The 14,940-nt window shown below is 47.3% G+C and overlaps 1 protein-coding gene across 1 annotated transcript; it reads right to left on the bottom strand.

Moving 5' to 3' along the window:
• Window positions 1–3,600: 3,600 nt before the first annotated feature.
• Window positions 3,601–9,547, bottom strand: LOC139751086 (uncharacterized). The gene is made up of 2 exons (XM_071666190.1): window positions 8,059–9,547; window positions 3,601–5,216 (listed from the first exon to the last, which is right to left on the bottom strand). Exons 1-2 carry the CDS (start codon window positions 8,074–8,076, stop codon window positions 3,936–3,938), a joined length of 1,299 nt encoding a protein of 432 aa, XP_071522291.1. The 5' UTR covers window positions 8,077–9,547; the 3' UTR covers window positions 3,601–3,935.
• Between the last annotated feature and the right edge of the window lie 5,393 nt (window positions 9,548–14,940).

The following is a 14,940-nucleotide window of genomic DNA, read 5'->3' as shown; positions in this document are numbered from 1 at the left end:
TACCATACATGGAATAAGTACCATACATGGGTAAGTACCATACATTAGGTAAGTACCATACATGGAGAAGTACCACACAGGGGTAAGTACCATACATGGGTAAGAACCATTCATAGGTAAGTACCATACATGGGTAATACCATATATAGGTAAGTACCATACATGGGTAAGTACCATACATAAGTAAGTACCATACATGGGTAAGTACCATACATGGGTAAGTACCATACATAAGTAAGTACCATACATGGGTAAGTACCATACATGGGTAAGTACCATACATGAGTAAGTACCATACATAGGTAAGTACCATACATGGGTATACATAGGTAAGTACCATACATGGGTAAGTACCATACATAGGTAAGTACCATACATGGTTAAGTACCATACATGGGTAAGTACCATACATAGGTAAGTACCATACATGGGTAAGTACCATACATGGGTGAGTACCATACATAGGTAAGTACCATACATGGGTGAGTACCATACATGGGTAAGTACCATACATGGGTAAGTACCATACATAGGTAAGTACCATACATGGGTAGGTACCATACATTGGTAAGTACCATACATGGGTAAGTACCATACATAGGTAAGTACCATACATGGGTAAGTACCATATATGGGTGAGTACCATACATACATAGGTAAGTACCATACATGGGTAAGTACCATACATGGGTAAGTACCATTCATAGGTAAGTATCATACATGGGTAGGTACCATACATTGGTAAGTACCATACATGGGTAAGTACCATACATAGGTAAGTACCATACATGGGTAAGTACCATACATGGGTGAGTACCATACATAGGTAAGTACCATACATGGGTAAGTACCATACATGGGTAAGTACCATACATAGGTAAGTACCATACATGGGTAGGTACCATAAATTGGTAAGTACCATACATAAGTAGGTATCATACATAGGTAAGTACCATACATGGGTGAGTACCATACATAGGTAAGTACCATACATTGGTAAGTACCATACATAAGTAGGTATCATACATAGGTAAGTACCATACATGGGTGAGTACCATACATAGGTAAGTACCATACATTGGTAAGTACCATACATAAGTAGGTATCATACATAGGTAAGTACCATACGTGGGTAAGTACCATACATGGGTAAGTATCATACATTGGTAAGTACCATACATAAGTAGGTATCATACATAGGTAAGTACCATACATGGGTGAGTACCATACATAGGTAAGTACCATACATTGGTAAGTACCATACATAAGTAGGTATCATACATAGGTACCATACATGGGTGAGTACCATACATAGGTAAGTACCATACATTGGTAAGTACCATACATAAGTAGGTATCATACATAGGTAAGTACCATACATGGGTGAGTACCATACATAGGTAAGTACCATACATTGGTAAGTACCATACATAAGTAGGTACCATACATGGGTAAGTACCATACATGGGTAAGTACCATACGTGGGTAAGTACCATACATGGGTAAGTACCATACATGGGTAAGTACCATACATAGGTAAGTACCATACATAGGTAAGTACCATACATTGGTAAGTACCATACATAAATAGGTACCATACATGGGTAAGTACCATACATGGGTAAGTACCATACATAGGTAAGTACCATACATGGGTAAGTACCATACATGGGTAAGTACCATACATGGGTAAGTCCCATACATAGGTAAGTACCATACATAGGTAAGTACCATACATAGGTAAGTACCATACATGGGTAAGTACCATACATAGGTAAGTACCATACATGGGTAAGTACCATACATGGGTAAGTACCATACATGGGTAAGGTTCAGTACAACTATTTCTCTTGTGTCTGCTGGAGCCTCGTGTTCCGCTTGTGCCTGACACCGGCTCATTAAGTGACCTGTGTACACCGTGGTACGGTGTACACAGGTCACAGGTCATCCTTCTAAACAGGTCACAGGCCATTCTTGTACACCAGTCACAGGTTAGACAGGTCATCCTGTGCACACACACACACACACTCTCCAGGTCACACTCACATATGTTATCCAAGAGTCGTACCGTGGTGCTCAAGGGTCGTAACGTGGTGCTCAAGAGTCGTACTGTGGTGCTCAAGAGTCGTACCGTGGTGCTCAAGAGTCGTATCCTGGTGCTCAAGGGTCGTACCGTGGTGCTCAAGAGTCGTATCCTGGTGCTCAAGGGTCGTACCGTGGTGCTCAAGAGTCGTACCGTGGTACTTAAAAGTCGTACTGTGGTGCTCAAGAGTCGTATCCTGGTGCTCAAGGGTCGCACCGTGGTACTCAAGAGTCGTACCGTGGTACTCAAGAGTCGTACCGTGGTGCTCAAGAGTCGTACCGTGGTACTCAAGAGTCGTACCGTGGTGCTCAAGGGTCTTACCGTGGTGCTCAAGAGTCGTACCGTGGTACTTAAAAGTCGTACTGTGGTGCTCAAGAGTCGTATCCTGGTGCTCAAGGGTCGTACCGTGGTGCTCAAGAGTCGTACCGTGGTGTTCAAGGGTCTTACCGTGGTGCTCAAGAGTCGTACCTTGGTGCTCAAGGGTCTTACCGTGGTGCTCAAGAGTCGTACCGTGGTGCTCGAGTCGTACCGTGGTGCTCAAGAGTCGTACTGTGGTGCTCAAGAGTCGTACTGTGGTGCTCAAGAGTCGTACTGTGGTGCTCAACAGTCGTATCCTGGTGCTCAAGGGTCGTACCGTGGTGCTCAAGGGTCGTACCGTGGTGCTCAAGGGTCTTACCGTGGTGCTCAAGAGTCGTACCGTGATGGTCAAGAGTCGTACCGTGGTGCTCGAGTCGTACCGTGGTACTCAAGAGTCGTATCCTGGTGCTCAAGGGTCGTACCGTGGTGCTCAAGAGTCGTACCGTGGTGCTCAAGGGTCTTACCGTGGTGCTCAAGAGTCGTACCTTGGTGCTCAAGGGTCTTACCGTGGTGCTCAAGAGTCGTACCGTGGTGCTCAAGGGTCTTACCGTGGTGCTCAAGGGTCGTACCGTGGTGCTCAAGAGTCGTACCGTGGTGCTCAAGGGTCTTACCGTGGTGCTCAAGAGTCGTACCGTGGTGCTCGAGTCGTACTGTGGTGCTCAAGAGTCGTACTGTGGTGCTCAAGAGTCGTATCCTGGTGCTCAAGAGTCGTATCCTGGTACTCAAGAGTCGTACCGTGGTGCTCAAGAGTCGTACCGTGATGCTCGAGTCGTACCGTGGTGCTCAAGAGTCGTACCGTAGTGCTCAAGGGTCGTACCGTGGTGCTCAAGAGTCGTACCGTAGTGCTCAAGGGTCGTACTGTGGTGCTCAAGAGTCGTACCGTGGTGCTCAAGAGTCGTACCGTGGTGCTCAAGGGTCGTACCGTGGTGCTCAAGGGTCGTACCGTGGTGCTCAAGAGTCGTACCGTGGTGCTCAAGAGTCGTACCGTGGTGCTCAAGGGTCGTACCGTGGTGCTCAAGGGTCGTACCGTGGTGCTCAAGAGTCGTACCGTGGTGCTCAAGGGTCGTACCGTGGTGCTCAAGGGTCGTACCGTGGTGCTCAAGAGTCGTACCGTGGTGCTCAAGGGTCGTACCGTGGTGCTCAAGGGTCGTACCGTGGTACCGTGGTGCTCAAGGGTCGTACCGTGGTGCTCAAGGGTCGTACCGTGGTGCTCAAGAGTCGTACCGTGGTGCTCAAGGGTCGTACCGTGGTGCTCAAGGGTCGTACCAAGATGTAGTGATACTTGTCATCAGGTGGAGCTGCCCACAGGCAGTACGTGCCTATCATCTCCACGTGGTTGGACGTTCGCCTCATTCATGACATTCAGGTTGTGGTCGGTCCCCTGGGTTACTGGCGATGATGTACAGGGTTATCCAGGCAGACCCCCAGGGTCACTGGGGAACAATTTCATGTCATGTGGAGGCTGGGGCGATGGCCCAGGGCTGCTGAGGACAAGTTAGAGTGCGATGTGTCGCTTCATGTGGAGACTGAGGTGGTCAGAGCGGGAGAAAGCCCTCTCACATAGTCGACACTGGAAGGGACGGTCGCCCGTATGTTTACGGTAGTGGCGCGTCAGTTCGTCCGACCTGGCGAATCTCCAACCACAACCCTTCCACTTGCACGTATAGGGCTTCTCCCCCGTGTGGGTCCGCAGGTGCGCCTTCAGGTGTGACGATTTGATGTACGTCTTGAGGCAGCCGTCGTAGGGACAGTTGTGGATGATGACTTTCCTACGTGCTCGCCGACGTCTGGGTTTGACAGGTGGTGTAGGGGCCTCGGGTGGTGGTGGTGGAGGGGGGCCACCACCACCACCACCCATGGTGGACGAGGAGCAAGTGTTCAAGTCCACATACTGAGCGTAATTGCCGTAAGTTGTGGGTGAAGGTGTCCAAGGGGCCGGTGATAAGGTATAGTCAGGATGATGGTGGAGTGTATGATGTCCACCAGGGTACTGAGGCGGTGTGGGAGGCAAGACATACTGCGGCGCCCCCTGCTGTGGCTGCTGCTGTTGAGGAAGGCTTCCAGCAGAGCCCATATACTGCAAAGGAGGCGGAGGGCCTGAGCTGGCGTAAGGCTCCTCCCGACGGTAAGAGCCTCCCACGCAGGCATATTTGGCCTGCGAGACTGACCCCTCAGGGTAAGTCCTCTTGACGCCCGTCCGAACACTCACGTCCAGGGAATAGTGGCCGTGCTCCTCCGCCTTGATGCGGCATGATGGCTCGTACCCTGGGTGGGTGGTAGTATAGTGTGCATCCTGATAGGGTGGCGTGGGCGGAAGGGTGGTGTGGGCGGCCAGGGGAGGTACCATTGATCCCTCCATTAAGTCACACATGGGTGCCGCTATAGTTCCAGTACTTCTCCCCAGGGGTGGTGGTTGTGGTGGTGGTGGGTGCTGGGGAAGGTGGAGAGAAGGCAGAGGAGCAGAAGGCTGCGTGTGGGGCAGCTGGTGTGGGGAGTCTCCTAGGGCAGTCAGAGACGGCAGCGGACGGGACCTGGCTGTTTCAACCCCAGTAGACATGGACGATGAGTTGTAGGATGATGTATTAGGCGAGGACTGTGGGTGGATGGAGAGATGGGTTGCTTGTTGAACAGGTGAGTGGGCGTTGATGTGGACGACGGAGTGAGCCGAGGAGCCAGTGGAGTATGAGTGAGAGGTGTATGGAGGCGGGGCAGGTTGGTACATGTGCAGATCGTCCTGGCCTTCACTTAGCAGCACAGACTCTAGGTCCATCCAAACCTGAGACACAGGAAGAACAGGTCATCATCATCATCATCATCGTCCACTGTGGTGTGGTGGTTGTAACTGGCCTACAACCACCTTATGAGGTCCTTTTTAATTTTCCATAAAAGAAGAGGTCTCCAGCCCCCCACTCCCCTCCCTCTCAGTCGCCTTCTACAACACGCAGGGAAGACGTGGGAAGACATGTCAGAGATTCTGTGCGTGGAGGTTGACACGTGTACACGAGAGCAGTGATGGAAATAATACTTAGAGAACAGAATGGCTCTTGGCAGAGGAGAAAGATTCCCACTTCCGTATTCCCTGCGTGTCGTAAAAGGCGACTTAGAGGAGCGGAAGCGGGGGACTGGAAACCTCCCGTTCTATTTCAATTTGTAAAAGACGGAACAGAAGGAACCAAGTGAGGAGTGTTCATCCTCCTCGAAGGCTCAGGCTGGGGTGTTTAAATTTGTGTGGATGTAACCAAGATGAGAAGAGAGGAGAGATAGAAAGTATGATTCAGGAAAGATACCTGGATGCTCTGGCTCCTAGTGAAACAAAGTGAAGGTATTGGGGGCCTATACAGGCAGGAGGGTGAAAGGAATGCATGGGATCGAGTAGATTGGAACGATGTAGTTTACAGTGGGAGATTCGCTGTCAATGGACTGAACCAGGGTATGTAAAGCTACCGAGAAAAACCATGGAAAGTTTTGTGGGGCCTGGATGTGGATAGGGAGCTGTGGTTTCGGTGCATTACACATGACAGCTAGAGACTCAGTGTGAGCGGATGCGGTGAAGGAAGGTAATATAGGAAAAAGGGGACATTAATTATGGCTCTGCAGGTGTATGTAGACCTGACTCTTAAAGAAGGAAAGGCTATATGAAGAGGAAAGATAGAAGGAAGAGAATACCACAACTTAGTTGTCTGAGGCAAGTAAGAGGCATCTTAATAGCCAATCCTCGAGTGGCTGGTCTCCATACACAAACTGTGGGAAGCAGCAGCCAAACGTGTGCCACGGGTCCAGACCATGGCATGGGGACACATGCAGACACTTGTCGAGAACAATGGTCAGGATGATACCTCTAATAGAGACAGAGAAAAGCAACATCGAGGCTTATGGAAAGGGAAAGTTCAAGGGAGTTCATGCCAGGGAAATTACTGAGACGGAAAACTTTTGATACCACTCTGGTTAACAGAGGATGAGCCACTCCAGATGTGTGAGCAGTACTCTATGTTTGGCTCAGTAAAACCCCTGTAAATATGAAACAGCTGCTCACAAGAGACCAGTCTAGTTAACACAACACTCCAGATGTGTGAGCAATACTCCATGCTTGGCTCAGTAAAACCCCTGTAAATATGAAACAGCTGCTCACAAGAGAAATTTTACGGCACCTGCACAAGACTCCCAGCTTTTGGGAAGCAGACATTGTCACATTTATCATGTGGAGATTATAAGGACAGAGTAGAGGATATGGCTATACCCAACATGCTTATGGAATGTGTTTTGAGGCTGAACAAAGGAAACAAATTATTCTCAGCAACATTCGATTTTGCAAGGTTATTGCTGCCCCTCACTGAGACGCTGCCCCTGTCCAAAAATGAAAGAAATGTGATCAGTACGAGAAAGAGAACGAGCATTAAAGGGAGGAAAAACGTGTTTACGAATGTAAATTGAAATCATCAGCATGACTGAAGAGAGTTAGAAGAAAGATCATTACTGAGAGAAGAAAGAAGGTAATAGAACCCAACCCTGAGGAACATCACGATTGAGGGCATAGGAAGGGGAAGTCGCTTCTTCGACCACTACTGCCATGGAACCGTCAGGGTGGAAACTATGCATTAGAGAACATAGAGAAACAGTGAAGGAAGGTAGTTCAGAAAGCAACAATTTATGTTACAGCTTGACAAATGCTCTGGAGATGTCGAGGGTTACCACACCAAACTTCCTGAAGGAGGAGGACCAGACTTGATCACACAGGACACATCACCAGTCGACTTTGCACTGCGAAATCTATACTGGTGACCTGGAAGACAGAAATGGGATGTAAGTGTATGAGAAAGTAAGAGTTTAAAAGAGTTTAAAAAACTCTGGAGATGGCAGAAGTGAGAGAAATGGGGCGATAGTTGAAGATCTCCGGGCTTAAACATGGTCTGCATTCATTTATTTCTTCGTTTGTTTGTCTCTATTTCGGGACAACCAGTATTACGGTCCATAACACATCCCTTACTCCACGTGAAGACAGAAAACGAGGATCAGACAGACATGTGTCGTGGATCAGACAGACAGACATGTGTCGTACATCAGACAGGCATGTGTAGTGGATCAGACAGACAGACATGCAACCTCTCCTCCCCCCAGGTCCTGACCCTCTCCCTCCCTCCCTGCTCCCCTGCCAGGTCCTGACCCTCTCCCTCCCTCCCTGCTCTCCTGCCAGGTCCTGACCTTCTCTCTCCCTCCACTCCTTCCAGGTCCTGACTCTCTCCCTCCCTTCTCCCCTGCCAGGTCCTGACTCTCTCCCTCCCTTCTCCCCTGCCAGGTCCTGACTCTCTCCCTCCCTGCTCCCCTGCCAGGTCCCAAGCCTCTCCCTCCCTTCTCCCCTGCCAGGTCTTGACTCTCTCCCTCCCTGCTCCCCTGCCAGGTCCCAAGCCTCTCCCTCCCTTCTCCCCTGCCAGGTCCTGACTCTCTCCCTCCCTTCTCCCCTGCCAGGTCCCAAGCCTCTCTCTCCCTTCTCCCCTGCCAGGTCCTGACTCTCTCCCTCCGTGCTCCCCTGCCAGGTCCGAAGCCTCTCCCTCCCTTCTCCCCTGCCTGGTCCCGAGCCTCCTTGTTCACCTGGTCTTCCCTCGTCCTAATCCAAGCCTCACCTCCTGGTACTCCTTCATGGCGTCGTTGCTCTCCTGCTGGTGACTTCAATAGGTCGACCTCTCAAGCACACACGATGACTCAGGTCATCTTCCACTCACTGCGGTAGCCATTAAGCGGTCTCGCACTGTGCCTGGCTACTACTCGTGTCTCCGTCAGTTCCTTGAAGACGCAAATGTCGCTTCACTTCACTAAACTTTAAAGGCACTTGGGACCAGACTAAAATTTATTTTCGAGTTCTGATTCTCATGCCTTCTTGAGCTCAATAACTGTAAAACTAATCATCGTCAGGAAGCTTCCGTCGAGTAAATCTCATGAAATATGTCACAGAAGGAAATGGAAGAACTTCAAATAACTTTCACAATGTTGATGATGCAGGAGGGAGCCAGCGAGCGGGGCTGGGCGGGGTGTGTGTCGGGTGCTGGCTGCTGACTGGCGCGCGGACACGTCTCCTGGACCCGCGCGACAATAACTCCGCCCATTCCTCCCTACGCCACATTTAACTAACTCCTCCTACATTCATTGTATATATCGTTAATTATCTTGTAATAAGACATGGAAATGTAAAACGTGTTCTTGAAATGAATATATTGATTGTACGTAGTACCCTCTATATGTAAAATATGAGGGTGGCTTTGTTCATAAAAGTTTGACGTTACTTTCAACCAATCTAAGAAGCAAAGTATCTATGGGCGGGGCTTAATGTCCAGTATTCAATGCCATTCATCTTTGCCTTTACTTTTAAAGCCCTTCAAAAATATGAAGTCTGTATTGTGTTTGAATGCAATCTTCGTGTTTCACAAGAAATAAGAAAGAAGTGGTTTAGATATCATTCATCTGAAACATTTCCTTTCTGCTCTCAAAGCAAAAGATAAGATCAAAAACAAAATGTGGAAGTTGTGTTGCCTTCAGGTAACATACAGGAGTGGGCGTGGCGTCTCCGGGATCGAGAAAGTTGGTCCAGGACGCAGATCTTAACGTTATGACTGGTCGAAAAATTCAAGGAAATTACTTTACCAGCAAACGAACACAGAGCAAGTGCTGGCAGGAGACGCGTATCAAGAGGACAGATGTCACGCCACGCAAACTCGCCTCAGCAAAATATGAATCTCCACCGCCATGTTTCCCACTCAGGAAACTTTGCGTTGTACATTGAGTTGGGGATTTCTTGACCAGACGTTGACCAAGTTCATGTAACTTGTGCTCACACAGTGGGTTCCTCCTGGCCGCTCACACCACTGGGAAAGGAGGGCCTCCTACATAATCCAGTCTCGCCATTTGTTACGCTGTTCTCTTCAGACATTCGCTCGGTATGACACTTTCTCCCACATCAAAGTGTTCTTGGGTCAGTATTATGTAAGAGCAATAATAAGGTTTACTTCCGTCAAGACAGAGAAGTATCGTATGATCTTACCCCAAGTTGTGCAATTGGCATGAACATTTGCACTGAGGTCATGGTTGCAGGTGTACACACACACACACACACACACACATGACCAGGTGTTAGTAGCTGTGGTAGTTGTTGTAACATCATGTGCAGATGTTGTCCTGATAACAAGTTTCATGAAATGTTACAAGGAATGAGTCATCATACATGACTGATATACGAATGAAGATTTTGTGTTTAGATATACAATATCACTCCTGAACTGGTTGATATGTACACTGTTGAAGTGCTGTACAATGTTCAGTTAGGAGTTACCAGAAGCAGGACATGACCATCTGTTGACTTTAACTGTTCAGCGGATCTGGTGAACTGTTCTGTACGTACAGTTGATCACTGAACTGACGTCTGCATCTGTTCATTGTTGGAGCGTTCACTTGAACTATTGAGATCTGAGCTGTGAATCTGCTAACATTTGAGACATTACAAATACAACAAACTAGAGATTAACATGTCAAAATGTTCATTGTTGACGATATCAAGGATAAAGTTTGAACATTTATGTTTTAAAATAATGAGGTCGCGAGTGATAAATATTAAGAATAAACATATATCTGTCTTCAACTGACTCAAACGATGACTTTTACATATTCAATTATTGACTAAAACAATTTATAGTATAACTGTTAACTTTCAGAATAGTGAAAACTTGTTAACAGGAGCGTTTGATCTTGCTCCTGTTACCTGTATTACTGTTTTATGTAAACATCAAGACTATACGTCTGTTAGCTGGTGCACATGTGTGACTGGTTCTCTATAATGAAGGTCTATTGAGCCTAACTAGCGGGGTCGTCAGGATCCTGACTCTTTCTGGTGATGGTCACTGTTGATGGTCCACTGGAAATGGTGTGAGCCTGGGGGGTAGTGTGGTGTGAGCCTGGGGGGTAGTGTGGTGTGAGCCTGGGGGGTAGTGTGGTGTGAGCCTGGGGGTAGTGTGGTGTGTACCTGGGGGGTAGTGTGGTGTGAGCCTGGGGGTAGTGTGGTGTGAGCCTGGGGGGTAGTGTGGTGTGAGCCTGGGGGGTAGTGTGGTGTGAGCCTGGGGGGTAGTGTGGTGTGAGCCTGGGGGTAGTGTGGTGTGAGCCTGGGGGGTAGTGTGGTGTGAACCTGGGGGGTAGTGTGGTGTGAGCCTGGGGGGTAGTGTGGTGTGAGCCTGGGGGGTAGTGTGGTGTGAGCCTGGGGGGTAGTGTGGTGTGAGCCTGGGGGGTAGTGTGGTGTGAGCCTGGGGGGTAGTGTGGTGTGAACCTGGGGGGTAGTGTGGTGTGAGCCTGGGGGGTAGTGTGGTGTGAGCCTGGGGGTAGTGTGGTGTGAACCTGGGGGGTAGTGTGGTGTGAGCCTGGGGGGTAGTGTGGTGTGAGCCTGGGGGTAGTGTGGTGTGAGCCTGGGGGTAGTGTGGTGTGAACCTGGGGGGTAGTGTGGTGTGAGCCTGGGGGGTAGTGTGGTGTGAGCCTGGGGGGTAGTGTGGTGTGAACCTGGGGGGTAGTGTGGTGTGAACCTGGGGGGTAGTGTGGTGTGAGCCTGGGGGGTAGTGTGGTGTGAGCCTGGGGGTAGTGTGGTGTGAGCCTGGGGGGTAGTGTGGTGTGAACCTGGGGGGTAGTGTGGTGTGAACCTGGGGGGTAGTGTGGTGTGAGCCTGGGGGGTAGTGTGGTGTGAACCTGGGGGGTAGTGTGGTGTGAACCTGGGGGGTAGTGTGGTGTGAGCCTGGGGGGTAGTGTGGTGTGAACCTGGGGGGTAGTGTGGTGTGAACCTGGGGGGTAGTGTGGTGTGAACCTGGGGGTAGTGTGGTGTGAGCCTGGGGGGTAGTGTGGTGTGAGCCTGGGGGGTAGTGTGGTGTGAGCCTGGGGGGTAGTGTGGTGTGAACCTGGGGGGTAGTGTGGTGTGAGCCTGGGGGGTAGTGTGGTGTGAACCTGGGGGGTAGTGTGGTGTGAGCCTGGGGGGTAGTGTGGTGTGAGCCTGGGGGGTAGTGTGGTGTGAGCCTGGGGGGTAGTGTGGTGTGAGCCTGGGGGGGTGTTGTTGTATGAGTCTGGGTTGGTAGACCATAGGAGGGTCAGTTAATGATCCACATGTACAGGGATTAACGCTTGGTCTGGCTGATAGTGATTTAAGATAACATTTTGATTCATTACATCAAATGTTCACTCTCGATTTTTCTCTCGTTGTTCAGTGTTCACATTACACGTTTGAGGTTCACACGTTAGTTAGTTAGTAGAGTAGGGGTTTACACGTTAGTTAGTACAGTAGGGATTCACACGTTAGTTAGTTAGTACAATAGGGGTTTAGTGTTGAGTTAGTACAGTAGGGTGTAACCGGGTTAGTAGTAGTGTGGTGTACTGGGTAGGTAGTGTTCGTAGCCTGTTAGTGTGTAGTTAGTTAACTTGGTGTAAGTGTAGGTTACCTTGTTAGTTAGTAGTAGAGTCCAGTATGTGTTGTGTGTCACACGTGTTGGTGTGTCGTAGTTGTTAGTGAGTAGGGGTTACAGTTATTAGTTTCAGTAGTCACTGTTAGTTAGTCATAGGGGTTTAACGTTAGTTAGTATGATCCACAGTGTACGAGGGTTAACGTTTTAGTTTGTATAGTAGATTACAGTATTAGTACATTAGGTTCACACGTTATTAGTTAGTAAGTGGTTCACTACGTTAGTTAGTTAGTTACCTGTTGTACAGTGACAGTTACACGTTTGAGGTTCACACGTTTAGTTAGAGTACAGTAGGTTTAGTTAGTTAGTACAGTAGGGTTCACACGTTAGTTAGTAAGTTCACACGTTAGGTTATTAGTTACAGTAGAGGTTTACACGTTTCTTAGTTAGTATAGTAGGCGTTTACACGTTAGTTACTTAGTACAGTAGAGGTTCACACGTTAGTTAGTTGGTACAGTTGAGGTTCACACGTTAGTTAGTTAGTTATTAGTACAGTGGAGGTTCACACGTTAGTTAGTACAGTAGAGGTTCACACGTTTGTTAGTTAGTACAGTAGAGGTTCACGTTGGTTAGTACAGTAGAGGTTCACACGTTAGTTAGTTAGTACAGTAGAGGTTCACACGTTTGTTAGTACAGTAGAGGTTCACGCGTTTGTTAGTTAGTACAGTAGAGGCTCACACGTTAGTTAGTTAGTACAGTAGAGGTTCACGTTAGTTAGTTAGTACAGTAGAGGTTCACACGTTAGTTAGTTAGTTAGTACAGTAGAGGTTCACACGTTTGTTAGTACAGTAGAGGTTCACGCGTTTGTTAGTTAGTACAGTAGAGGCTCACACGTTAGTTAGTTTGTGCAGTAGAGGTTCACACGTTAGTTAGTTAGTACAGTAAAGGTTCACACGTTAGTTAGTTAGTACAGTAGGGGTTCACACGTTAGTTAGTCAGTACAGTAGGGGTTCACACGTTAGTTAGTTAGTACAGTAGGGGTTCACACGTTAGTTAGTTCAGTAGAGGTTCACACACTACTTAGTTCGTACAGTAAGGGTTCACACGTTAGTTAGTACAGTAGACCCTCACGCGTTAGTTAGTACAGTAGAGGTTCACACGTTAGTTAGTTAGTATAGTAGACCTTCACATGTTAGTTAGTACAGTAGGAGTTCACACGTTAGTTAGTACAGTACAGGTTCACGCGTTACTTCAGTAGAGGTTCACACGCTACTTAGTTGGTTAGAGGTTCACAGGCTTGTTAGTTAGTTAGTAAAGTAGGGGTTCATACGTTAGTTAGTACAGCAGAGATTCACACGTTAGTTTGTACAGTAGGGGTTTACACGTTAGTACAGTAGAGGTTCACACGTTAGTTAGTTCAGTAGAGGTTCACACACTAGTTAGTTAGTAATGTAAGGGTTCACACGTTAGTTAGTACAGTAGACCTTCACACGTTAGTTAGTACAGTAGAGGTTCACACGTTAGTTAGTATAGTCGACCTTCACACGTTAGTTAGTACAGTAGGAGTTAACACGTTAGTTAGTACAGTAGAGGTTCACACGTTACTCCGTTATAGGTTCACACGCTGCTTAGTTGGTTAGTTAGTACAGTAGAGGTTCACAGGTTTGTTAGTTAGTTAGTTAGTACAGTAGGTGTTCACACGTTAGTTAGTACAGCAGAGATTCACACGTTAGTTAGTACAGTAGAAGTTCACACGTTAGTTACTTAGTATAGTAGGGGTTCACGCGTTAGTACAGTAGAGGTTCACACGTTAGTTCAGTAGAGGTTCACATGCTACTTAGTTGGTTAGTTAGTGCAGTAGAGGTTCACACGTTTGTTAGTTAGTACAGTAGAGGTTCACACGTTACTTAGTACAGAAGAGGTTCACAAGTTAGTTTAGTAGAGGTTCACACGCTACTTAGTTGGTTAGTTAGTACAGTAGAGGTTCACATGTTAGTTGGTTCAGTAGATGTGCACACGCTACTTAGTTGGTTAGTTAGTACAGTAGAGGTTCACACGCTACTTAGTTGGTTAGTTAGTACAGTAGAGGTTCACACGTTAGTTGGTTCAGTAGATGTGCACACGCTACTTAAATGGTTAGTTAGTACAGTAGAGGTTCACACGTTTGTTGGTAAGTACGGTAGAGGTTCAAATGTTAGTTAGTTAGTACAGTGAAGGTTCAAATTTTAGTACAGTAGAGGTTCAAATGTTAGTACAGTAGAGGTTCAAATGTTAGTTAGTACTGTAGGGGTTCAAATGTTAGTTAGTACTGTAGGGGTTCAAATGTTAGTTAGTAAAGTAGGTTCGAATGTTAATTAGTAGGTAGAGGTTCAAATGTTAGTTAGTACTGTAGGGGTTCAAATGTTAGTTAGTAAAGTAGGTTCGAATGTTAATTAGTAGGTAGAGGTTCAAATGTTAGTTAGTACAGTACAGGTTCAAATTTAGTACAGAAAAGGTTCAAATGTTAGTCAGTTATTACAGTAGAGGTTCAAATGTTAGTTAGTTATTACAGTAGAGGTTCAAATGTTAGTTAGTTATTACAGTAGAGGTTCAAATGCTAATTAGTTAGTACAGAAGAGGTTCAAATGTTTGTTAGTTAGTTAGTACCGTAGAGGTTCAAATGTTAGTACAGTAGAGGTTCAAATGCTAGATAGTAGTACAGTAGAGGTTCAAATGTTAGTTAGTACAGTAGAGGTTCAAATGTTACTTAATATAGTAGAGGTCTAAATGTTAGTTAGTTAGTTCAAATGTTAGAAAGTACAGTAGAGGTTCAAATGTTAGTTGGTTAGTACAGTAGAGGTTTCAATGTTAGTTAGTACAGTAGAGGTTCCAATGTTAGTTAGTTAGTACAGTAGAGGTTCAAATGTTAGTTAGTGTTGTTTCCCAGAGCCCGGCAAGTCAGGGGTGGGGGCGTGGCCAGCCTACTTTCCCCTAGCTGGCAGTAACACTCCGGCCAAGCGTGGGCCAGTGTGTCAGTGTTGCCTGGTGAGTGGTGGTTGTGTTTGTTGGTGAGCAATTATTGTGCCAGAGTAGATCATGTTAGGAAGG

Source organism: Panulirus ornatus, chromosome 11 (genome assembly GCF_036320965.1).
Source record: "Panulirus ornatus isolate Po-2019 chromosome 11, ASM3632096v1, whole genome shotgun sequence".
NCBI lineage: Eukaryota > Metazoa > Arthropoda > Malacostraca > Decapoda > Palinuridae > Panulirus > Panulirus ornatus.
This window is presented reverse-complemented; position numbering and strand designations above follow the sequence as displayed.